Source organism: Schistocerca nitens, chromosome 4 (assembly GCF_023898315.1).
Source record: "Schistocerca nitens isolate TAMUIC-IGC-003100 chromosome 4, iqSchNite1.1, whole genome shotgun sequence".
Lineage (NCBI taxonomy): Eukaryota > Metazoa > Arthropoda > Insecta > Orthoptera > Acrididae > Schistocerca > Schistocerca nitens.
The window spans coordinates 292522271-292550051 of record NC_064617.1 but is presented as its reverse complement, the minus strand read 5'-3'; the positions used below and the strand labels follow the sequence as shown (position 1 = coordinate 292550051).

Genomic DNA, 27781 nt, shown 5'->3' with positions numbered 1-27781 from the left:
GTGCATTTATTGAGCTTTTTTTTTGTTTTCCTTGACGACTTACCACAGTCATATTTCAGTGAATGTGAGTTTCAGCAGAATATCTTAGCTTGTTACTAAATCAAGTAACTAGTCGTTTTTCTGCTCAAATTTGCAAACTAAATATGGTCAAGTTTAATATTAACTGTAACAGAACTCTTACTATTAATTATAAATGCTGTCATGCTCAAAATATAAACTTATTACACTTCATGAAACAGAACTAAATATTCATACAACACAAAATTACTGATTTTAACTGAAATTTACTTCTAAAATACTGTGTCACTGGGTAAAACCAATTTCAACTTCAGCAACAGAACAATTTAAGCACTGTTTCATTTAAAATGCTAGTGGAGGGCAACAGTAGAGAATGAAGATGATTTGTATCTCTAAGAAAGCAGATTCCCATCCACATTAAAGAGGGATGCACAAAGCACGTGACTAATCTATATTATAATCATGAGACAAGTCTATCCTGTGATTCACAAAATTGAATTGTTTTGTGACAACAGAGTTTTCACAAAAGCAACTTTTAATTTCCCTTCATTGTTAATCCAAATAACAGAGCATCTGATAGACTGAAGAAGCACTAAGCATGTCCCAGTACATAAGTCTTACAGCCTGTTCTTACTTTTGAAACTATTTCCTATGTTATTTACTGTACAATTCACATTGCTGGGCGATGTCTCCCTACACCCAACACAATACACATGCTATTGTCAAACCTATCCTATTATTGTGCAACAAACAATACTGAAAAAATTAGTGAACAATGGTTCAAATGGCTCTGAGCACTATGGGACTTAACATCTATGGTCATCAGTCCCCTAGAACTTAGAACTACTTAAACCTAACTAACCTAAGGACAGCACACAACACCCAGCCATCACGAGGCAGAGAAAATCCCTGACCCCGCCGCGAATCGAACCCGGGAACCCGGGCGTGGGAAGCGAGAACGCTACCGCACGACCACGAGATGCGGGCTAGTGAACAATGAATTTGGTTATTAAACTGAAGATTTGTATATTTGGAAATATGACTTTATCACTGTATTAATCTAATAAATAAAATACCACAAGTAGTTTCCAAACTCACTTCATCATCGTCATCTGGTACTGGAGCAACTGTAGCTGTAACTGGCAAATCCTGCAATCGTTGCCACATTTTGTGAGCTGCCTGCCGCTTAGCTAATTTCTTTGATTTCCCTGTACCTGTCATCACAAAAGTAATATTTGAAAATTTGTCTTTCATTAAGAAAACAAGAACTGCAAAGAATTTGTCATGGGATATATAATTTCAGAACATCTGAGGTAATCTTTATTGGGAAAAATGATATAGAAGTACATTCATCATAATTGATGCTCTAGTTGTAACACTTCTCGTTTATATTACTGATTTTATAGCATTTTCATTTCAATATTAAAAACTTCACTAGCTCTAAAATATTGTTATGAAGTGTCTAAAACACTAGTTATCCTGTACCAAAATAAGACTAAATAAATCAAGCAGTGGTGCTTTACAGCTGAACACTATTATTATTATTTTTATTATTATTATTGTTTCCTTTTTTATATTGAAAAAAGCAGTAAATGCACAGATGAGCTCTTTAGTAATGACTCTCAGGACAGAAGTCCAAATACAAAAAACACACACACACACACGTGGCAAACAAATCTGCTCCAGTCTGGAATCCCTGAACCATTACACCAATAACCTGAAAACAGCTTTCACATCACGCAACTACCCCCCGAGTTGGTACAGAGGCAAATAACCAGAGCCACTTCCTCATCCCCTCAAACCCAGAACCTCCCACAGAAGAACCCCAAAAGTGCCCCACTTGTGACAGGATACTTTCTGGGATTGGATCAGACTCTGAATGTGGCTCTACAACAAGGATACGACTTCCTCAAATCCTGCCCTGAAATGAGATGCATCCTTCATGAAATCCTCCCCACTCCACCAAGAGTGTCTTTCCGCCGTCACCCTAACCTTCGTAACCTCTTGGTTCATCCCTATGAAATCCCCAAACCACCTTCTCTACCCTCTGGCTCCTACCCTTGTAACTGCCCCCGGTGTTAAACCTGTCTCATGCACTCTCCCACCACCACCACCACCACCACCACCACCACCACCACCACCTACTCCAGTCCTGTAACCCGGAAGGTGTACACGATCAAAGGCTGAGCCACGTGTGAAAGCACCCACGTGATTTACTAACTGACATGCCTACACTGTGAAGCTTTCTATGTGGGAATGACAAGCAACAAACTGTCCATTCACATGAACAGACACAGGCAGAAAGTGTTTGTTGGTAATGAGGATCACCCTGTGGCTAAACATGCCTTGGTGCACGGCCAGCACATCTTGGCACAGTGTTACACCGTCCGGGTTATCTGGATACTTCCCACTGACACCAACCTATCAGAACTCTGGAAATGGGAACTTGCCCTTCAAATATATTCTCTCTTCCCGTTACCCACCAGGTCTCAACCTCTGCTAATTTCTAGTTGCCGCCCCTTGTACATCACTTGTCATTCAACAACATTTTAGCCTCTGTACTTCCGCCTCGACCGACATCTCTGCCCAACCTCTTTGCCTTTACATATTTCTGCCTGTGTCTGTATATGTGCGGATTGATATGTGTATACCTGTCCTTTTTTCCCCCTAAGGTAAGTCTTTCCACTCCCGGGATTCGAATGACTCCTTACCCTCTCCCTTAAAACCCACATCCTTTCGTCTTTCCCTCCCCTTCCCTCTTTCCTGATGAAGCAACCTTGGGTTGCGAAAGCTTGAAATTTGTGTGTGTGTTTGTGTGTTTTTTATTGTCTCTATCAACGTACCAACACTTTCATTTGGTAAGTTACAGCATCTTTGTTTTTAGATATGTTTTTCCCACGTGGAATGTAGAAAAACCTGTTTCTTCTTCAGTTGGGGGAGTTTAAGAATAAAATTTCCTATTTTATACAAGGAACAGATTAATTCATCTTGATGTCGAATTCACCACTATTAAATCTCTGCACCAAGCAGCACCGCACTCCATTACGTGTCGTCGGAAAATCCATCTTTGGCTGCATTTCTCTGTGCTAACATCGCAGGCCGCCTTCATGCATGTGTGCTTCAAAACACAGCGACTGACCACCCATAACACTCAACGATTGGCCATCCAGAACACACAGTGACCCCAGCCCCATTAACTATGGAGCCTATTTAATGCTGCTACTGACATTTACAAGCCAGTTCTCATCATGCTATGTTACACTCCACACCTCGCAAGTGCTACACTGTGGTCAATGTTGATTCGGCTGCACTCTGGACTTAGAATCCGAATACCATTCTGGACTTCATTCACTTGGCTTAGTATGTCAACAGACGTGATTTCTGCTGGAATTCCACATTTCACTTGCACTTCCTGGACATTGGTATAAACATCATCAATTTATATAATTTGCCATAGAGTGTTCATCTACAACTTGGCACTTGGTAACAGAACTGTGTGTGTCTGTGTTGTGTCAATAAACTGGCATTATATCTATTGTGTTATTCCTAGTTATAACACTCAAGTGACTCATGCAAGAGCTCTTATTAGCATTTAAACAAACAGTGTTGTGAAAAGTGAAAACATCAGCTGAACATTTTCATTGGATGATGTTTTTAAATGTGTTCATAAAGGTACAACTTAACAACAATGCCTCAAACTGATTTCTTCAACTTTGGTAATGAATCTGTTCCAGAAAGATTGTTTGAAATTTGTTTACAGAATTTCATCGTGGCTGAGCTGTAGAGCCACAAAATTGATGACACAAACTTCTATGACATGTAATGTCAAATTCAGCTATGTTCTGAATCTGCATGGTGGATCTGTGTGTGTTTTAACTGACAACTGTTAAATATGTTTAGTTTTTTTCTTTCATGAGGTTTTGATTCTGATTGTTGCCTTTTTTTAATTTAGTGTGAGGCGAGCAAATGCCATGGCCGACTCAAGATTTGTCTGTTATGCATCCTAGACTGCCTGCTGTTAGCTCTCCCTTGGAGGACACACACACACACACTTTCTTTCTTTCATTTTTTTAACAATAATTACTGTTAACGCTGTTTCCCTAGTTCGCTGATGAAAGCTGTCAAAAGGAGGATTAAGACATGTTATTTTGCTCTGTTGAGCAGAATGTAACACAGATTTACTAAAATATGTTATACATTAATAGAAATAACTGGGCTGTCTTTTTCCATAGAGCAATGAAAAAAGGTGCTATTATTATTATTATTATTATTATTATTATTATTGAGTTTACTTCCTGTTCTTCAAACACAAAATTACTGTTTGAGAAAAAAGTTGAGGAAGATAACCCCTGTAACCTCGCAAAAAAATAGAAAACAAGAGGAAAAGGCTATTAACTAAAACAAAATGAGGAATTAAGAAAAGTTATATTTTGGAATAACAACCTCCAGTCATAATATCCTAAGAACACTGATTGGAGCCAACTTATTTAGGGAAATACTAATATTTGTAGCAGCAATAGGTGCTCAGAAATATCTCTGGTCCATTCCTGCATTCCGTCTACCTTAAGTTTTGCAGTCCTCAATCTCCACAGCTCTCACTAAGTGGTGCTATCACTGACACTTCAGTCACCAGCTCCTGACACTACCCACTATTGTTTAGAGAGTGAATGCACATTAGTAATGTGCAGTCGTGGACCGATGCAGTTAATACCACCACTACCGTAGCCAGAGGACGAGGAGCTAGGTGACTGTAAGGATGTCAGTCAAACTGAAACACCCGTGGGTGACTTTTTGAAACTATCAGTGGAAAGAATAGCAAGGAGAGACAAAATTACCTATTTCTTTGTTAAAAGTTAATAGTTAAAGTAACAATAAACATGGCCAGAAATGACTTAGATGAAGTGAAAAACTGATGGTAGATTCAAACAAGAGTTATGCCTGCAGGTATCAAAACAAAAGAAATAGTTAAATCTCTGGAGAGAAAGTTTAAACAAAGAACTAAATAATTAAAATAAAAAAAAAAAATCAGAGAAATTGTCAGCCACCTCTGAAGCTTTAACCAACACAACATAAGCAATTTTGCTGAATTAATTGTTAATGTGACCGAAGTTGACAAACTGGAAATTCAAAGTTAAGTCAGTTAAACTATATTAATATAATAAATGATCAATTTAACAATTTAAAACTAATATTAGAAGAACTTATTAAAATAATGGTTTTTTAAAGGCAGTTTAACAATAGTTTAGAAGTACTGCAAACCAAAGTCATGGAAATTGTGCAGGAAGTATCATCTGATGTAAATGCCCACAGATAACTTCAGAAGATGGTTTCTGGGATGTAGCAACTGAGTTATGGGAAACAGACAAGAATTAAAAATGCTAAAGAATCAGTTGAACTGAACAGTCAATAATTGCACTGAAAGAATTATTTCGAAAAAATTCAGCTAGGAAAACTGGAATAGGATATTTATCAGTTTAAAGGATAAATTTGAGGAATCTGAAAATGGAGGAGAATTAAAAGGAACTGCAGTGTCCTCACTCATAATGACAATAGCAAACGTAAATGAGTAATGGGAAGAATTTCATGTAGAAAGTGGAAGTCACGTATCCAATAATATTCCATGTTTTAAACCTGAAGGGGAAATTCATCCTATTGTCTTTTAATGAACCTCTGAAGATGAAAGAAACCCAGAACAGGAAAGCAGTAAAGCACTAGTATGAAGAGAAATATTGGTATAAGGGTAAAGTTCTTAGGTGAACCTGTAAATGAGAGCCATCGGATGAGGGTTTTAGTAGCATGCCCAGCTATGTATGGGAGAAAATGCTTGGGAATGATTGGTTAACAGTCTGTTCAATTTTTAGTCACTTGGAACAATTGCATCTCCTTAATAAAGCTTGTGAATAAGAAGTGGAGAAAAAAAAAAGGATCAAGATACACAAAGGGACACTAAACTCCATCAGAGACCAACAGTAAGCAAAAGTAGCTGCTACTGTAAAGTAAACAAACAAATTACTGAAGAGCCCTATGGAGGACTCAAATATAAAGTGAGAACAACAGCTAGGAACAGGTCTTGCAATGAGGAAAGGTATACAAACAACTGTTGAAGCTGAGGATGTGGAAAACTCTTTGGAAAGCAAGAAACTGGTTGCTCCAAGAGACCATATAGTGAAGATCAAATCAAGAGGTGCATTGGAGAAATGATAAATTGCATGAAGGAGCCACCAGTTGTAGATCATTAGAAACCAGATTATATGCATCATAAAAACCTTAAAATATGGATGCAAATATGCATGAAAAATGCTTAAAAATGCATGAAGTGTTGAAATATGTAAGATCAAATAATAATAAAACATGGTAGTTACTGCGTGCATTATATCTCAAAGTTGAACCTGTGCATATCAACTACGAGGAAGAGCGCCGGCCACACGAAAAATTGGTACGTTTAGAACGCTGATATCATTTTCTGAATACTTTCTGGTAGAGGTCAGGAAAGGGGCCTTTCTGATATTATTTTCTAAAAATTTGCAAAATGGGGACACCTACTGTGTTTCAAGAATTGTTTCTTCTTTACTATTGTCAGTAATAAGTGGATGCGATGCAAGTGAGTCACAGTGAAACAATCTATATGTACTAGACCAACTTCCAGATATATCGCACGCAGAAGGACACACTCAAAAGCTCCGTAATATTTCATTTAAAAAACAACATACAATCATGAATTCTTTTACCAGCATTAACATTTAATTAATACTATTGGACCAAAGCATCATCTACAATTTATTTTACATTTTTCTACTATTTTCCACACAAATGACCAAGTACTGTTCCAAATGTTCAGTAGTAAGATTGCATCTTCGATCACTCAAAACATTTTTATAAGCAGAAAAGGGCCATTCTACATCAACTGAGTAACTGAGCAGTTTTTGAAATTGGGTGCTATGTTGGCATTTATTGTCTCTGGCGAAAGTTCACCCGGCCCATTAATAAAACTATCGATTTGGCACAAGGGTTCAAAGCCTGGGTTATTATTTAAAATGTTTTCAAGCTTTTCTTCAAGTTTTCTCTGGAAATGAAGAGTTCACTTGAATAATTTTATTCATTAATTGAACAGATTTTTTCAACGCCAAACCCTGAGTTTCAAGCTTTTTAATACTTGCAGTGACATGGGAAAAACGAGTGCCAGCAATGTCTTTTTTAAAACCAGAATCAATAAAAGCTTCCTTGCACTGACAAACAGCCAAAGCTGCAACGAGTTACCACTGGTTCAGGAGGTAAAGACACACTTTGTAATTTTTCGTTGTAGGTCTTAATGCGAGCAGGAGCCTTTAGAAACAATCTGTAGTTTCATCAACTGAAATCCAGATAATGCTGTCCTTGAGGTCATTGCGTATTGCTTCCAGAACATTCATGTAAATAGCCAGTATGTACTTTTTACACAATGTTGATTCATCTGGTACATTTTGATCTAAGCAACATTTGCACAGGAAGCCTTTGAGGATAGGGTTTGTAAGTTTGTGAAGACGAATATTGCTTGCAATGAACGCTTCACATGTATCCATGTTAAACCAACTTTTTTGGTTACCTTTGGACAAATCCCTGCTGCTGCAACTTGCTGTTGTTAGAAGTTGTTGTCGCGGTCCTTACTTCTGCATTCCTGCGATATGAAGACTTGTCTTGACATGCTGGTCTATTTGAAACTTTTTTTTGGACGAAAAGTTTTTCTCGCAAACTCGAAAATATAAAACAATTCCGTCATGTAAATGTTCCAGGATGGTCAGCTGTCCAAGGAACGACACATCTTTTTCCGGGCGGCATGGCGCACAACCATTACACACTACACATTGTAAACACGTTCAATTGTGTACAAGTAAATAGAAAGCTATATACTGAAACAGTGGACATGCAACTACAAGTTTGCATAGTTTAACTTAACTGTTGGCAACGTGCACAATATGACAGCAGAGAGGGTTAACCGGGGGCATGGGCACAGTAGTATTGACCCACTCTGCCTGTTCCTGCTCGTCTTCTGTAATTGATTCACTAGGCAGTGGCCTCTCTGTTAGTGATTGCAAGCAGTTCTAGATCGTGATCAATCTGTGAGACATCAAAACTAGATCGAGCTAGAGACTGCCCATCTAAATTTTTAAAATATTGTAAACATAGAGCAAAAATATGCATCATCACTAGTTTTTAATTAAAATATGCAATAACTGGTGAAAAGGAGCCAAATACGCAAATGCATATGCAACGTGAAAATGCATATAATCCGGTGTCTATGCATCATAATGATTTTTAAGCTATGTACTGGATACAGAATTAAGTTATAGGGAAGGGTTTGTATACATTTTGTATTTTTCTGACAGCAGTTAACAAATTCAGCTCTAAGTTAGCAGTGAGTCCTAGATCAGAATACAACAATACAACTTGGTGTTTATTTAGTATTTACTGAAACAGGCCATTACCAGCCAACTATTTTCAGGTCATAACATACAGAAAAATGCTTTGACAGACAAATGATGATGAAACAAGAGAAACAGCTCAAGTCATGACCAGTGACTGACAATACCTGCCCTGAATGTCTATTAAATTTTTGCAAGTAGTAACATTTTTTGTAATTTGTCAGACTTTTATAGGTAAAGGCTTTGTAATGGACTGAAATTATGTTTATTGTTTGTATATGCGTTAGTCTGATTAAGTTCGATCCTAATCAGCTTTATAAGTAGACTCCAGTTTTAAGTATCTTACAATTATCTACATCCTGGACTAAAAATGGACACTGAGGGCTATAATTTGGTACAAATAAGGTGTGTTCAGATTCTTCAGTACTTTTGTGTCGTGGTGGTGGTGTTGGTGGTGGTGACGGTGGGGGGGGGGGGGGGGGGGGGGAGGGGGGAACAAATCTTACACCCACAGCAGATAGTGTACAATTTTTTTTTTTTTTTTTTTTACTTAGATTACGTCCCTGAGAGTGCATAACTATTTTACAGGGTACAGAAGTATCTCGAACTGCTTAAGTGAGTTCCCTGTTGGATTTGAAATTAATTTCATTTGAACATATAATCGTAGCAGCAGCCAAAATGTATTATCAAAACAAACAAGATGGAATATGGTCTCCCAATTTCTTGAGCCAATACACAATTTGTTTTCCAAAATAATTAACATAAAACACATTTAAAAATTCTTAGAGCATTAAGACTTTCCATTAGTGTCTCAGCCCAGAATGTTTAAGAATGCATTTATAGTCTGCCCAAATTACTTTAGGATTGATAGCGAGGACTTAAGTGCTCGAGGGAAGCCCACGCATTAGGCCCAGGCCACTTTTTGCCAACATTCCATAGCAGCCATAGCAAACCTCCGAAGCTACCAAACCTTCGCCCCACACAACACAACACTTGCTGCTTGCAGTGAGCATCAGTTGTAATCAGCTTGCTGTACTGTGTGATCACTGTCAGCTGTACTGTGATGGATAAAAACCAGCAAATTAATGTGTCACTGCCCATATTCACCTAATAGTTTTTTGTTTAGTTACGTAAATGAAAATGTGGGCGGGCAGTGATTTATCACCACCTTCAGAAACTGCTGCATCCTTCCAAAACCATATTTTTAACGTACCAACAGTAGACTAGTAGACTGGAAAAAATGTTTCCTTGGTTGGTGTGAATGGATGCAAATATAAATTTCGCAGACACATTTTTCAGGAACAAAAAAACAATTTATACAAAAACTGTTTATAGCTGTCCTTAGGACTGTTATGTCCAAAATTATTTGGAATAAATGGGAAAAGATTCACCAACTTGAGAGTTTCAAACAATATAGTAGTCCTCGACACAATATGATTGAAAGGCTTTATCCAAGAGTTGCAAAAAAGTGGACATTCAGACAAATCTGTCTAAAACAAATGTTGTGCACAATAAGTGAGTAACTGCAATACCATTGCTATTGAATAACACCAGTCCAAAAAAATGTTATTTTTATCAGGGTCAGGTAACTGATATCCAAAAAGACTTAAAACCCGAGGTTTTTCACAAAATCAAGCTAGGTTGGAGAGCTTATGGAAGAAGGATAAGGGCATTTCTAGATCTAATATGCCAACACACATAATAAAAGTTGTTTTCTAACAATGTGTTCTTCTGGTACTAGTATACTGCCATGCAACTTTGATTTTAAAGAAGTTTTGCAAAAGAAAACTACCAACAGCTCAAAGAGCTATGGAAAGGTCACCACTAGATCCCACTGAGAAAGATCAGAAACAAAGACATAAAGAGCAATAACAGGCATACAGGATATTGTGGAAAGGGTAAAGGCTAAGAAATAGATAAGGACAGGACATATCACACAAAGAAACGACAGGTGGTGGACAAAGGCAGTACTGGAATGGTGTCCCAGAGAAAGAATAAAATAGTGGGGCAGACCACCTGACTGCTGGGATAAAGACTTGAAGAAAGTTGCAGGCTCCAACTGGCAGTAGACAACAGGAGAAAAAGGCATGAAAACAGTTATCAATATTGTATTTGTTAGTTTAAGATTAAAGTGGCTACATCCTACAAAGGCTGAATTAACTGCACAATAAGTAAATACAAAAAATTCTCTTATCACTGTTCTTACGAAAATTTACAAGGCAGTCATAAAAGTAGTGACTGATGTTGCAAAAAGAAAATACCCAAATGGCAATAGACTATACAAACAATAAGCACAAGTAAACAGATAGCTAAATGTGTCACCGTAATCATATCCTGTGCTGCAGATAGAACACACATTTTCAAGACAGGAATGGAATAGTAAGAACTTACGGAGCAAGTACATAAAAACATCAGAGATACATTACCTGTTTCTTTGTATTTAAAAACATAGCATGCAATTGTAAACAATCGCTCATGAGGTAATCCTTCTTCATGCACCATTTCATAATTGGGTGGAGGCCATCGTCTTGACATGCACATTTCCTGCAAAGAACCAATTGGGTTTCCTGGTATCTTGTTGTCATATGGTGATAAAATTTCAGTCTTTCTGCAAAAACAAAAAAATAATAATAATAATAAATAAATAAATAAATAAAAATAAGAGAGCTGATACACAAAACAGTAACAATACTATGACACACAAAATCTTTCAGCAACAAAATATTATTTATATTCATGGAAACAAGCTCCAGTTACAGTGAAATTCCGGTTAGCTGTACAAGTTGTTTTCAGTGACAAATATTACAATCAGAAAGGCCGAAGAAGAGTTAATACTATCGAAAGTATGTTCAAGAAGAATGGGTACACTATTTAGGAAATAAGATGCACTATCCATCCTACATTGTGACTGCAAACAGATGAGTCTCCCCAGGGAGAACTGCATCCCATTGCCCTACTTCAGAAAGGAATAGAACTAAGTGTCTTCCGCCCACTGATGAGACACAAGTGTCCTCAGCATAGTTAAATATGACCTCAAACTGAAAAAGCCACGAGTATTCTTGTAACTGAGGGAAGAAATTCATTAGACAAACAATGACAGCAGCACACACAAGACAAAGACATGTGCCACACCAGACTGCTCCAGCCCAAAAAATCATCTTTTTCTGAAAATTTACTTATGTGAAAACACACACTGCAGTACAACGAAACAAAAATCTTTTGACCGTGACATCAAGGACACCATGGATATTCACCTTTCTTGATAACTTGTGAAAAGGGTCAATGGGTTCACTAGCAGTAAAGTATATGGTATACAACATTAAAATAATTACACATTTCCTTCCAGTGCACTTCTGATGATGGCCACCACTGAGATTCGAAGCATTAGTGGACATGTGACTGATGGAAACAGCCACCAGCCCCACAATGCAGGCCAGGAGAAATAGTAATAGGTGCACACAGAGCAGACAATGGGGTACACACCATGTGACAACTCTTAGTTCGATAAGTTTTAAATGTGGCTGCTTGGTTCAGTGACCATTTCTACATTAAAATTGAAACAAATGAGCCTCAGCCACTATTATTTTTAGTCTCACTGACCAGGTTTCAACACTCCTAAGAGTGCCTTCATCAGAATTAATTCACCAAAAATAATAGTGACCGAGGGCTCATTTGTTTCGATTTTATCTTAGTTTGATGTTGAAATATTGTGCTATTTTGGCACACATATCCAATGCTGATAACAGAGAATTTATCCTTTAAGACTTCTTTCAGGGAAGACTTACGCCCCACTTAGTAGGGAAAGTGGTTCAAGGACACACACATTTGCCTATACAGGGTGATTCATGAAGATATGCAAATATTTTAATACATTATTCTACAAGTAAAACTAAAGAAAAAAGTTCATATAAACATAGGTTCAAAAATGTTTAGTTATGGAGTTACGGCTAATAAAAGATTTTGCCTGAAATTTAGCAACTTTGCTAACATGAAGCCATCACAAAACTGTACGAGGTTAAAGGGAAGCACAATTTCCATTTATTTTGTTGTTATTGGTCTGGTAAATCTATTAAAACATGTCCCAGACATTCATCTGCAGTAGTTTTTCAGAACATCCAGAGAAGCAAAGATTATTATAGGAGTAAATTTGTTTACTTTACATTGAGAATGTAGAAACGTTTGTGTCATTGTTGGCAACTGTTAAGGAGTTGCTGCAGTCGTTTCCTAACCTTGAAACGAGTCAGTTTTCTGTATTGTTCAGTGAAAGAACATAACAACAACAGTGTATTTAAGTGAAACCACATAGTAACTGTTGTTGTTTGTAGGTTATTTATGAAAATGGATGCCTTTCAAATTTATGACAGAGGAATATGCCGATATGTTCATTTATGGCAAATGTGATGGTAATGCTATGGCTGTAGTTAACAAATATTGCGTACATTATCCAACTCTGAGGATTCCGAATGCATGAACCATTAGTGGACTATTTTGTATGTTATGGGAGACAGGTTTTCTACCTAGCATTCATAATCAGTACAAGCAGTCGATATGTGAAGATGATGAGGGGGATATTATGGATGCTGTTCAACATAGTCCGGGAACCAGTACACAACGTATCTCTCAACGATTAGGCATTTCACAATCTAATGTATGGTGTACAATGAAGTACAACAATCTGTATCCTTGCCATAAACAAAAAGTGCATCATTTACATCCAGGGGATCCTGCCTTTCACTTGGAGTTGTGCAACTGGTTAAATACTAATTGGCAGTTACACACATACATTTTATTTACTGATGAGGCACAATTTACTTGAGATGGTATAAACAATTTACATAATGAGCACGTATGGTCTGAAGCAAACCCACATGCAACAGTGCAATGCAATTTTCAACAGCGATTTAGCGTAAATGTGTGGTGTGGTATAATCAACACACACTTTACTGGACCATTCATTTTCCTAGTATGCCTAATTAGCGAGACGTGCTTACAATTCCTTTAAGAATAAACGCACCGCTTGCTCAAAGGTGTTTCATTTGCTACGCGATTAGCAAATGTATTTTCAACATTACAGTGCACCATAACATTTCACGAACACCGTTACTACACATTTGAATGACCATTTTCCCCAAGACATGGTGCCACATGCTTGTGGCCACCCAGATTGCCCAATTTAACACCAATGGATGTTTGTGTATGGGGATGGATGAAAGACATAGTTTATGAGGACAAAGTCAATACATGTGATGCATTACTTGCTCACATAATGAATGCAATAGATGAAATTAAGAACAACCCTGTGAAACTGAAGTGAGCAACAAAATCTGTTCGTACACATGCACAGCTAAATGCATTGAACTCTGTGGAGACATTTTTGAACATTTATTGTGAATGTATAATGAAACAGTATGTACACTGTACAACTTACTTAACACTGAGTTTTGTTTTTTTCGGTTAACATGAATTTACATGTGCTGTGGTATTACTAAAAGCAGATTATCTGACACATTCATTCGTACAGTTTCAGTTAACATTATTACCATCTTTTTTCCAAAATTAAATTCTCTGAAACTTCTGTTGAAAACTTTGTGCAACTGTCTGGAATTAAAAAAAAACGGCCAAGTAGTTAATGAATTAAAAATTTTACAAAATTACTTCTTTGTTTCTCTGTATGTTCTGGAAAACTACTGCAGATACATGTCTGGGACATGTATTATTAGATTCACCAGATCAATAACAAAATAAATGGAAATTGTACTTTACTTTAACCTTGTATAATTTTAAGATGGCTTCATATTAGAGAATTTGCAAAATTTGAGGCAAAATCTTATTAGCTGTAACTCTGTAACTAAACATTTGTGGGCCTATATTTATCTGAACGTGTTACTTGTAGAATAACATATTAAAGTATTTGCATATCTTTGTGGATCACCCTGTATAGGCTCCCAGAGGTAGGTGTCAAAGATTACATTGTAAAGTGAAATAGGATTAATATAGCGATTTGGGTCACTATCAAATTCTGTAAAGAAGAGCAATTGTGTAATGATTAAAATGTCTTGAGACTAGGAACAGAAGTGAAAAAAGCAATACCGAAAAGTAGGACTTTTGCATGCTTAAAACAAAGTGAGACTCTGGCAAGTTTGAAATTTACTTTCTCGAGAATTTTCATGGAGTTGCATCAAACTGCTACGGATGATTGCTATGTATGTTCTAAACTTCACATACCATGAATATATTTTTAAAAAATTACAAAAATCCAATTGCCTTTTGGTCCCCTTGGAAGTCTTTCATTCGCCTTCCCTAACACTGAATTCACCTGATGATCCCACTTCAAATTGCTTCTAGTTCATGCATGATATTACATGCTGAAGAGACACGCCATTAGCCTTGTTATCAGATACTACACAATTCTCTCTCTTTGTTATAGGTCTCATCTTACATTTAAAGACAACTTACAGTGCTGCTTATCCTCTATGATAAATCATTTGTGTGTTTTGAAAACACGAATGGCATCAAGTACTGATGAGTTGGAGCAAGAAATATAAAACTGAAAGAACAACATGATTAAATACCAGAGCAAAACAATGTTCATCTATCCAACTGAGATACAACCAGCCACTAAAAATACTGTTTGATAAATGTTCTATTAACAAGAATCATACAGACACAGATGTCACTTCTAGTGAAGGAACTGACAAGAGAGCAAACAATCTTTTTTAAAATGTTACTAGCAAGACACACCACATAGGATGGACCCTTAGAAAATCTTCTGTGATCTACAAGTGGAAACAGTGACATGAACAATTAATTGTCCTCTCCCAGTGTGCAGTGCCAAAATGAGTGAAAAATGCACATAATGCAAGAGAATATGTGAACAAAGCAGAACAAGATATGATGTTTAAATTCAAAGACTACAATGGCTTCATAAAGAGTGCCTCAGTATATTTAACAAAATCAGTGTGCCCTAAATAGAATACCAAAACATACTCAGAACTGGAGGATGCAGATAGAAAACAATTCCGAAGTCTATAACCTGTTAACTAGCGTAAAAGAAATGAAAGATCCTAACACATGATCTTCAACACTTTGCTTTTATCAACATAATGACAGATGTTCAACAGATTTGCTTCACACAATTTAATTCTTAGTGTGTCATGGTTTTGTGTGTCGATGAGGTCAAGCTGTATCGATTCCGGTGCATTCTCAGGCAAAATGGCAAGAGAGTTCCTCAATAAGCGACTCTGTGGATTTATACAGTCAATTTGGTGATACAAGCATTGAAGGTAGCTATGAAGTTACCAATATTTTTGTTAAATGTACTCTTAAACCTGAATTTTAACTTTTCAGTCACTTTCTTCAGTTAGGAAAATAGGTGTAATTGCCAAACTTCTGTTAGGTCTGAAACAGATTTAGCTTACAATTAAACGACAAAATATGAGAATGCTGAGTATCAATTTATCTTTACTTTCAAAGTCACACATTTAAAAGGTGACGTCAGTCCGAAATGCTGAATCATGTAACCAATCTGGATTTTTTCTTTTATTCAGAGATATTTCTGGTCTTTTCAGCCCTGAAAATTTCAGTTTCTATAAATCCTATTATGTAGGAGAGCCTTTAGGGATGTGGATCAAGTGAAGATATATAGTAACAGACACAACCATGCACTCCATATTTAGAGGTGCTGTTAAATTTTGTTGTTTGTGTATGATTTTGCATTTTAGCAGACACTGTCCAGCCTTACAAAGACAACATAATGGTTGCAGCTGGTCATCAAAAGATGGAGAAATGGACAAAATATACTAGTTTCATACTTGCAACAGTCCAATAAAAATGAGGGAGAGTATTTCAAATTTCAATGAACCTGATTTTTGAGCATAATCTTTGACAAGAAATTAACCTGGTTTCCACAGTAGAAAGATTTAAGAACGAAGTGCATAAAATCATTGGCCAGTATGGGAGGCAACAACAGACAAGCATGCTGTATAGACCGGTCTCCTGTAGCGTTGATTCTACAATATCTATATAAGTTCTCAGATTGATTTGAGAACATTATTTACTGGTTTTCTAGGGCCTTTTACATCAAGATGTTATATGCTTCCCATCATGGTGAGCCTTCAGTGATCTGGATTTTTTACATTACCAGGCAGAACCAACCGCTGCTAGCTACTCTGTAAAGTACACCAACACAAAATTCTGACTGGTGCTGATCTATTCACACTGATAATTACAGTAATTATTATTTTCAGTTCTAGTATTGTGACTGAATTGCAGAGTTCATCCTAATTCCACTCATTATTAACTACAAATACCTTTAAAGACTACATGTACTGATACAGTAGTTTAAGTATTACTAGCTCATTGAAGAGGCTTCTGCAAGATGTTCAACTGTCAACTTTGCACAATATTCTTATTGCACTCTTCTGTAGGTGAAATAATTTGTTTTATACGTTAGTTGTGTCGCATCAGAAAATACAGCACAGGACAGTATTGAGTGAAACTGTGGTAACAATAGCTGCAGCTCAACACACTGAAGAGATATTCAGTCATAAATGGCCAGCAAAAGGCAAGATATCAACAAACGTATTTTCGTTGTAGTTTCAGAATCTTTAAAAGCTTTTGTGATCACCACATGCTGATATGCCTATTGTTTTAAGGACAAGATTTTCTGTTTACCTATTCTCTGGGCAGTTCTGAAAATGTGTCTCATTTTGATGCATTCTTCTCAGACCGCTATCATATTATACTGTGATGTGTGATAAGGAATTCATTTGCAAAATAATGTTAAATTATAGTCAACATAAATCTGAAAAACCATGACAAACCCAGCTATGTAACTATACGATTATCTAATAAAATAAGTTATCACTGGATATGTAATGGGAAACTAACAAAATAATTTAGGAACATATGAAATTAAAAAGTTTTGCTTGTTGGCAATTTGATCAAAACTGTAAGCTATAAAAGACAACAATAACATTCTTACACTTCTGATACGTTGTCGCTGTTCGCGACGACGCCATCATCTCCACTGTTGGCAGTAACCATCATTTTATCAAGTAAAGCCTTAGCTGCTGAATGTTTAGCTTCCTTTTTCGAACGTCCTGTCCCCATAGCTGCAACCAAAACATCCAAGTAAAACATTTAAATTGACAGATCCTTCATAGCAAATGAAACACACTGCATTAAACTGTAACCCGGCATAATTAATAAGTTGTCTAATTTACATCCTGCAACACTGTTGGTTTTTGAAGTGTATAAGCGCAGTTCAATAAGTACTATTATTTGAAGGCAGATTTCATTGTTACAAGTTGGTGTTATTATTGTGTACAGCCCTTCTTTTAGATGACACTGAAACAAAAATGACACTAAATCTTAAGTTATTTTGAGTATGGAAGCCCAGTAATACTATGTGACTTTTACAGAAATGGAAGAAAGTTCAGTATTGTATGGCGATTCACTTTTTGCATTTGGACGAGAAAACATATGACAAGATAACGATGAAAGTGAATGCTGTTTATGTTGAATCTTTGTTGTCAGAAATAACAAGTTAGATAACAGTTTAACAAATTAAAATAACAACATTCATCTTTGATGATAATCGTCCTGGACACACGGCAGATGAGCGTACCATAGAAATTACTGTAATTCTCACTTACCATAGAACAAAATTGTATGAATTAGCAGAGCCACAGATGTGCCAACACAAATGTCAAATTATATTTTATACAAAAAGTTGTTGATGTAAAAGTTGTCATGCCAATAGGTGCCGAATTGTTGACAGTGGATAAAGAGTGAGCTTGCCTTGTTCATAGTAGAGAACAATATTCTCCAGCTTTCAACTTCAAAGCTGTGTCTGGTGCAATGTAAAAGGCGTATGAAGGTCTCTCTGCATCAAATAGTCTGGACGAGATGTTGGGGTAAGTGAACATCTCTAATATGAAACTAAGTTGTTCAAGACCTCTTGTCATGATGGGGATGATGACTACAGTGCTCTCTTGCAGCAGTTATCTACTACATCTGCTGTGAAAACTACACATGTAACTTCTTTACCACTGACCTATTCAGAGAGAGTCCCTTTAGTCAACCATAGTGCCAGTAGTGCTAGTGTTTGTTTTCAATACAGCCCAGAGACAGGTAGTGCTATTTTCTTTGTTTTCTACAAGAAGTGGCTAGCAATCACAGTTTAGTCAATAGTCAGCCGCCTTTAGTGAATTAGCAGTCTAGTTAAAAGTTGATTAACTCTCTTCAGTAAATTGATTCCTTAGGATGGATAGGATGTGTGACTGCTGTGTACGGACGCAGGAGGAGCTGGCCACTGTTCGCGAACAGCTGATCGTGTTGATGGCCGCGGTCAGCCGTCTTCAGGCTGCTGCCTCTGAGTGTAGCGGCAGTGGGGAGTCTGGTGCGTCGCAAGGTACACCCCAGGTGTTACATGCTTCGCCCACTGTCCCTGCTGTCGAGACATATTTGCAGGTACCGGGCGCGGTTGGGCCACCCTCTCCCCAAGGGGAGTGGCAGGTTCAGCGGCGTTCGCGGCGCACGAGACGGAGGGTAAATGTGGAGGCTGGCCGTGTGGCATCGCCCGATCAGCCTGTGAGTGGACATGTGGCTGCTCCTTCAGCAAGGTCCGAGCAGGCACACGGGGGGAGGGGTTTATTAGTTATTGGGAGCTCCAACGTTAGGCGGGTGATGGAGCCCCTTAGGGAAATAGCGAAAAGGTCGGGGAAGAAGGCCAGTGTTCACTCTGTCTGCTTGCCGGGGGGTCTCATCCGAGATGTGGAGGAGGCCCTACCGGCGGCGATAGAGAGCACTGGGTGCACCCGACTGCAAATTGTTGCTCATTTCGGCAACAATGACTCCTGCCGTCTGGGTTCAGAGCTCATCCTCAGTTCGTACAGGCGGTTGGCAGAATTGGTGAAGGCGGAAAGCCTCGCTCGCGGGGTAGAATCAGAGCTAACTATTTGTAGTATCGTTCCCAGAACCGATCGTGGTCCTCTGGTTTGGAGCCGAGTGGAAGGCTTAAACCAGGGGCTCAGACGGTTCTGCGGAGATCTGGGGTGCAAATTTCTCGACCTCCGCTATCGGGTGGAGAAATGTAGGGTCCCCCTGAATAGGTCAGGCGTGCACTACACGCCGGAAGCAGCTACAAGGGTAGCGGAGTACGTGTGGAGTGCACATGGGGGTTTTTTAGGTTAGAGAATTCCCTCCCTATGCACGACAAGACGCCTCCTGAGACGAGGCAAGGTAGGAGTAGGCAAAATGCAACAGGGAATAACAATATTAATGTGCTAATAGTAAACTGCAGGAGCATCTATAGAAAGGTCCCAGAACTGCTCTCATTAATAAACGGTCACAACGCCCATATAGTACTAGGGACAGAAAGTTGGCTGAAACCAGATGTAAACTGTAATGAAATTCTAAACTCAGATTGGAATGTATACCGCAGAGACAGGCTGGACAGTGAAGGGGGAGGCGTGTTTATAGCGATAAGAAGTGCAATAGTATCGAAGGATATTGACCGAGATCCAAAATGTGAAATGATTTGGGTGAAGGTCACGGTTAAAGCACGCTCAGACATGGTAACTGGATGTCTTTATAGGCCCCCTGGCTCAGCAGCTGCTGTGGCTGAGCACCTGAAGGATAATTTGGAAAATATTTCGAGTAGATTTCCCCACCGTCTTATAGTTGTGGGTGGAGATTTTAATTTGCCGGATATAGACTGGGAGACTCAAACGTTCATAACGGGTGGCAGGGACAAAGAATCCAGTGAAATTTTTTTAAGTGCTTTATCTGAAAACTACCTTGAGCAGTTAAACAGAGAACCGACTCTTGGCGATAACATATTAGACCTTCTGGTGACAAACAGACCCAATCTATTTGAAACAGTTAATGCAGAACAGGGAATCAGCGATCATAAAGCGGTTACGGCATCAATGATTTCAGCCGTAAATAGAAATGTTAAAAAAGGTAGGAAGATTTTTCTGTTTAGCAAAAGTGACAAAAAGCAGATTACAGAGTACCTGACGGCTCAACACAAAAGTTTTGTCTCAAGTACAGATAGTGTTGAGGATCAGTGGACAAAGTTCAAAACCATCGTACAATATGCATTAGATGAGTATGTGCCAAGCAAGATCGTAAGAGACGGAAAAGAGCCACCGTGGTACAACAACCGAGTTAGAAAACTGCTGCGGAAGCAAAGGGAACTTCACAGCAAACATAAACATAGTCAAAGCCTTGCAGACAAACAAAAATTACGCGAAGCGAAATGTAGTGTGAGGAGGGCTATGCGAGAGGCGTTCAATGAATTCGAAAGTAAAGTTCTATGTACTGACTTGGCAGAAAATCCTAAGAAATTCTGGTCTTATGTCAAAGCGGTAGGTGGATCAAAACAAAATGTCCACACACTCTGTGACCAAAATGGTACTGAAACAGAGGATGACAGACTTAAGGCCGAAATACTGTTTCACAGAGGAAGACTGCACTGTAGTTCCTTCTCTAGATTGTTGCACAGATGACAAAATGGTAGATATCGAAATAGACGACAGAGGGATAGAGAAACAATTAAAATCGCTCAAAAGAGGGAAGGCCGCTGGACCTGATGGGATACCAGTTCTATTTTACACAGAGTACGCGAAGGAACTTGCCCCCCTTCTTGCAGCGGTGTACCGTAGGTCTCTAGAAGAGCGTAGCGTTCCATAGAATTGGAAAAGGGCACAGGTCATCCCCGTTTCCAAGAAGGGACGTCGAACAGATGTGCAGAAGTATAGACCTATATCTCTAATGTCGATCAGTTGTAGAATTTTGGAACACGTATCATGTTCGAGTATAGTGACTTTCCTGGAGACTAGAAATCTACTCTGTAGGAATCAGCATGGGTTTCGAAAAAGACGGTCGTGTGAAACCCAGCTCGCACTATTCGTCCACGAGACTCAGCAGGCCATAGGTGGATGCTGTGTTTCTTGACTTCCGCAAGGCGTTCGATACAGTTCCCCACAGTCGTTTAATGAACAAAGTAAGAGCATATGGACTATCAGACCAATTGTGTGATTGGATTGAGGAGTTCCTAGATAACAGAACGCAGCATGTCATTCTCAATGGAGAGAAGTCTTCCGAAGTAAGAGTGATTTCAGGTGTGCCACAGGGGAGTGTCATGGGACCGTTGCTGTTCACAATATACATAAATGACCTGGTGGATGACATCGGAAGTTCACTGAGGCTTTTTGCAGATGATGCTGTGGTGTATCGAGAGGTTGTAACAATGGAAAATTGTACTGAAATGCAGGAGGATCTGCAGCGAATTGACGCATGGTGCAGGGAATGGCAATTGAATCTCAATGTAGACAAGTGTAATGTGCTGCGAATACATAGAAAGATAGATCCCTTATCATTTAGCTACAAAATAGCAGGTCAGCAACTGGAAGCAGTTAATTCCATAAATTATCTGGGAGTACGTATTAGGAGTGATTTAAAATGGAATGATCATATAAAGTTGATCGTTGGTAAAGCAGATGCCAGACTGAGATTCATTGGAAGAATCCTAAGGAAATGCAATCCGAAAACAAAGGAAGTAGGTTACAGTAAGTTTGTTTGCCCACTGCTTGAATACTGCTCAGCGGTGTGGGATCCGTGCCAGATACGGTTGATAGAGGAGATTCAGAAGATCCAACGGAGAGCAGCGCGCTTCGTTACAGGATCATTTAGTAATTGCGAAAGCGTTACGGAGATGATAGATAAACTCCAGTGGAAGACTCTGCAGGAGAGACGCTCAGTAGCTCGGTACGGGCTTTTGTTGCAGTTTAGAGAACATACCTTCACCGAAGAGTCCAGCAGTATATTGTTCCCTCCTACATATATCTCGCGAAGAGACCATGAGGATAAAATCAGAGAGATTAGAGCCCACACAGAAGCATACAGACAATCCTTCTTTCCACAAACAATACGAGACTGGAATAGAAGGAAGAAGCGATAGAGGTACTCAGGGTACCCTCCGCCACACACCGTCAGGTGGCTTGCGGAGTATGGATGTAGATGTAGATGTAGATTTCAATGTCTGGTGACCAAAAGTGGGATACTCACCATTAGCCCTGTCTTATTGACCTAACTGCCATACCCAATGAAGCTACCAGTAGTACTTCGCGCTTGATGCACCAGTTGCGATGCGCAACAACAAGGGCACGCATTCGTGGTTCGCCACGCAGCCTTCCGCCCTTTCGGCGTTCTATCCAAACAGCTGCTGCAGCGAATGCCAGGCTTCTTGCATGTTCTGGCCGTGCACCGCCATCCAGGAAACGCACATATTCCAGCCGACTAGCTGAGGCATGTCGCACAGCCATCGACACCGTCGACATCATCTTCGCCACTGTTTCCTGCTGCTGTTGTCCAATGAGATGCAGCCGTCGATGACCCACCACCACCACCGCAACTTCAACTGCAACTTTTTTAAGTCCATCGCTCAATTTCTCCTCACCGCTGCTTCCTTGCTGCCAGTTACGCCGTCATCTTGCTAAGTGTAGGCCTTTTTTCTTTCGTGCTCAAATTGTAAAAGTTTTCGGCAAAGCACTAGGTGTCCTAACATTGTAACCATGCCTCAAAAGCGTAGTACCGCCACTGGCGAAGGGAATTCCCCACCTACAGAAAAATCAGACCCAGTAAATGCCCTTCAAGCAGAAATAGATAAGTTATTGTTACAACAGATACAAGAATGCCTAAAATTGGCCCAAACCCAGTCTGCCAATCTAAGTGCGTCAGAAGTAGACCCTGCTGCATGCCAAATGACTGCTGCAAGCACCTTAAATAGCACAGTACCCCAACTACCCATTGCAACTTTGGCTAACAGTTGCCCTGCAGTCGATTTCATTCCGACGCTTTCCGGAAAACCTAATGAGCAAATAAATTCCTTTCTACAAACTGTCCGAGATGTAGGCCATGCTTGCACTTGGCCAAACGATTTCCTATTAATTGTGCCCGTACATATACCAAATCAGTTCCCACCCTCAGGAACACCGCCTCTTTTGCCAGGTTAGAGGCTGGGTTGAAAGATATTCGGACTATTACAGGGACAAGTTGTCCACCCACCACAGTAACAAGGAGAGGATGTAGAGGCATTTGCTGACCAAATCCACACTGTGGGTTGCCGTACTTATATGCCGGGTTTGGATTGCGTCCGTAATGAGGTTTCCCGGGAGCAGGCAGAAGCTCGCTTGATAGACATATTTATATGTGGTATCGACCCGTATGTTGGAGGAGAGGTAAAAATAGCATCATCCGCCTCGTTGCATGATGCCACACACCTCGCGACGTTGCGAGATGAGGCAGCGCGTTTTATTGTCAGTTCGATGTGTCCTAACGAACAACAGTGTCCAATTTTTAAATATGAGCAGGCATGCCAATGCTGCCGAAAGGCAGGCCATGCTACCACAAAATGCTGTGCACCTTATTGTTCTCGGTGTGGAACCGTAGGGCATATGAGTAAAAACTGCCCTCAGAACCTGGGAAATGGGGGCCCCTTGCACACTCAGCAGAGGGAACAACTCACCACCGATTCACCACAACCCCAAAAATCAGCCGAACTGTCGGGCAGGCAAGTCACGCTGCCGGACCGTGCCCCCTGTAAAATTCACGCACCCAGACCACCGTGGTGTCTTAAATGAGCCGATGTGTATCCTTTCGAGGAAAAAATGTAAGAGTGCTTATCAACAAGGAAGTGCAAACCAGCGTATTATTCGTACGACATGGGGATAGACGAGTGTTAAAACCACCCCGTCACCACATTAACGATCTGAGTGACGAGAAATCATACCCGTTGGGTATTGCCAAGTTAAATTGAAAATCGGAGCCAGCCACTACCCTTTTGACACGAATATAATTCGAAAACGAAGGCGAGATTTTGAAGTCATCCTGGGGAATGATTTCCTCTACCACTATCGGAGTGTAGTAGATTATATAACACAAACTGTCCATCTCGGTCAGGAAACCCACCATTTCGGTGGCCCCCACGTCATTCTGTCGCAAGGTACTTGTGAAACACGGCCGCTTTCACCTGTTCCTTACACGCAAATGTGGGCGTTACGTACAACTACCTTTGTTAGAATCAGCGGTGGCACAGCCCGCATTCTCTGGCTTGGAGTCAAATCCCGCGAACTGCTGAGGACAGCTGTATTGGTAGACTCTCTCTGTCAAAACTATGTTCTCGACAGATTACAGGTACATGTTAAAGTGGTTTAACAACAGTGGAAGTGCAGGGAAAGAAATTTTATGTTCCCGTCTGTTTGGACAATTTGGGAACGAATGAGGTAGAAATTCCTAGTGGCACCATTATAGCTAGTGGCCACAAGATTGAAGAAAACCACCCTGTACAAGAGAAGGTAAAACCTATTCTGAGTCAAATTGTTGATGGTGAGGAAAGACTAATTGGTTACACGTACCGTCAGCTGGACCAAGCGGAAATTAGTTACAGTACTACGGAAAAAGAACTGCTGGCATTAAGGGTTGGAGTCAACTATTTTAGATGCTCTCTTTATGGGAGAAAGTTTACAATAGTAACAGATCATGCAGCACTTCAGTGGCTATTAAGTTTGAAAGACCCTAGCAGCCATCTCACCCACTGGGCCCTGAAGTTGAGCGAGTTTGATTACCAAGTACAACACAAAGCTGGAAAATTGCACCAGAATGCTCACACCCTTAGCAGAAAAGTGAAAGTAGCTCAAATTGACAATGTGTCAATTGACGAATTGAAAGACTCACAGGAAAATGACGCAAAATGTCGCTAGTATCGCTTCCATACGGATTTTGTCCCAGAAGACGGAATTCTATACTGCAAGACACCCCCCCCCCCCCCAGGGTAAACGTATAGTAACACCTAAAAACCTACAATCCAGAATTATTGCCGTGCCACGACAGCATTCAAGCTTTCCATAGTGGACGAAGAGCCACAAATGCCCAAATTTCCACAAAGTATTGGTGGGACAAATGATGGCGAGATGTTGGTAAGTATATAAAAAAACTGCCTACCATGTGCCCAAAGAGCACCACCCTCGTGAATGAAAATTCCCTTACAATTCTCCCTGAGGCATCAAAACCCTTTCAGTTTATGGCTTTGGACATAGTTGGGCCACTTCCCGTAGTACACAAGGAAGTAAATATATCCTATCCATTATTGATCACTTTTCCCGATACCTTATTTTGGTACCCATCGCTGATATGTCAGCTGAAACAGTAGCATGAGCTTTTGTGGATCATCTTGTCGTTCCTTCGGAAACCCTGAAGCCATTATAACAGATCAAGGAACCAATTTTACATCTGCCTTATTTGTCCAAGTTTGCAAATTGCTGAGAATTAGAAAATGGAGAACTACCCCTTTTCACCCACACTCAAACGGCCACATTGAGCGTGATCACCATGCTGTGTAACAATCTATTACATCAACTCGCCCTACAATGACTGGCAAAGATACATTCCATGCGTGGCAAGTGTGAACAATAGCCATTTCCATGAAGCCACTGAACATACCCCTTAGGAGGTAGTGTTTGACCGCTTTATGGAATCTCCCTTTGAGATCAATAAATTACCTCCAGGAATCAAGCACAGAGCCGTTAAGGGGCTAGCCCGTCGCCTTAAGGTCATTTGGAAGAAGGTGCAAGGGAACAACTGCAAAGCAACCAGAAAAAAGGTGGAAAGAAGTAATAAAAATGTCCATAAACCTGGTGATTTGATTCTGCTAAAAAAGCCTAGCATAAAGAAAGGAAGAGTGAAGAAACTTACTCCTCTGTATATCAGACCATGTTCAATCATTTGGCTCACTTGCCCTGTCAATGCAGAATTACAACTGCCTGACCACAAGGTGGTTGTCCATTTTGATAGACTAAAACCCTATTCAGGAACTATGCCTCTCCCAGTGCCTTCTGAGACAAGTGCCCGGACCTCCAGCAGGTATTGCCCTCCCCCCCCCCCCCCCCACCCCAGCCCCCCACCCCACCAGCTCACCCTAGATACGCTCTGAGATCTAAACACCAAAAGAAATGTTAGATAACTCAAAGATTATTCTTGTACTGCAGTGCATGGACTGCACACACACAACAGTGGCACCCTAAACTTCCCTACTGTCCCTCACCGACGCCCGTTCTTTTTCAGGTTAACTCAGAAGGTAAGTTCAGCCACTCGGCGGTACTACGAAGTTGTGAACACATGTGCTCCGCCTGTCAGAATCAGGTGAAGCTGTCAACAGGGAGTCGCACGTGTGGCGACCATAATGTGAGGGACGGAGTCACTTCAAACACCTGACACGGCTGCTACCTCCCCACCCCTCCCCGACCTGCACCGTCCCACTATGCGCATCGGCTGTCGCCACCTGATCTGATCCCCCCCCCCTCCTCCCCTCTCTCCATGCGCCGACTGTGTACCTGCATGCCGCTGTTAAAGAGACCTTACACATATTAGAATGTACTATCTTCGTTATCAACCAATTGATAGCAACTTAATACTGAACGATACCATCTTCTTACGTAATACCTATGTCAAATGTGATTTCTTCCATCCTTCCGTCTCAATACCCGGGTAACTTCAACAACTTGAAACCCCACCCATAAATTTATTTGCACACCTAAACCCTTAACATGCCCACTGATCAGACTGTAACTCCGAAGGGAGTTTCGAAGCAAGTAACCTAGAGGTGATGGAACGCAAAGCGGAAAAACATCGCAATAATGAAGCGCACAATTATGGGATGTCTTCGCATGCACAGCCATTTAGTTTGGTGGTGCTCTGCATTTCTGAGACTCCTCCGAAGTATAGTACCACCATACCACCTTCCGTTTAGTCTAACACATCTTAAGAACCAACTACCTGCTCCTTTTCCAAATTCTTAAATGTTTCACCATTACATTCCTTTCACAGCCTATTCACTTCTGCCACCATGAGAGTAAAAAAATTAAAATTTCTTTATACATGAGCTATAGTAATTTTACCCAACAAACCCATATCTATCAATTCGTTCGAAAAAAGAATTAGAATACTACTGCAACAGTCACTAATCCCACACTAATATTATTAATTCCAATGAACTGCATTTTATGCATGGTTGATTCAAACGGCCCAAGGAGTCGCTCACCCCGGACATGTGAGGCACGCTGCATGTGCTGCCCCGCTGCTATCCCAGTGCTACACGCATTGTGCTGCTGTCCCACTATCTCAGCACTAACCTGACACCTGCCTCCGTCACAAAACGTCTGCCTGTGTCTCTCGCCAGTTTCATAATGCTACCTGCTTCACCATGTACCGAGTTTGATAAACTGTTTCACCATCCAGTTTTGGCAGTACCCCAAAAACTGTTAACATACGCGCATCTTCACCAATAAGAGAACTCCCAA

At 40.0% G+C, this 27781-nt stretch overlaps 1 protein-coding gene across 3 annotated transcripts in view; it reads right to left on the bottom strand.

Annotated features, from left to right (window-relative positions):
- The window catches only part of LOC126252058 (RISC-loading complex subunit tarbp2), a 127127-nt gene that overhangs the window by 44230 nt on the left and 55116 nt on the right, over positions 1-27781 (bottom strand). For all 3 annotated transcript variants that reach the window (XM_049952898.1, XM_049952899.1, XM_049952897.1), the window contains exons 3-5: positions 17401-17530; positions 10844-11025; positions 1117-1232 (exon numbers count right to left, since the gene is read on the bottom strand). In XM_049952898.1, coding sequence (XP_049808855.1) covers positions 1117-1232; positions 10844-11025; positions 17401-17530 — 428 coding nt within the window. The remainder of the gene's footprint in view (positions 1-1116; positions 1233-10843; positions 11026-17400; positions 17531-27781) is intronic.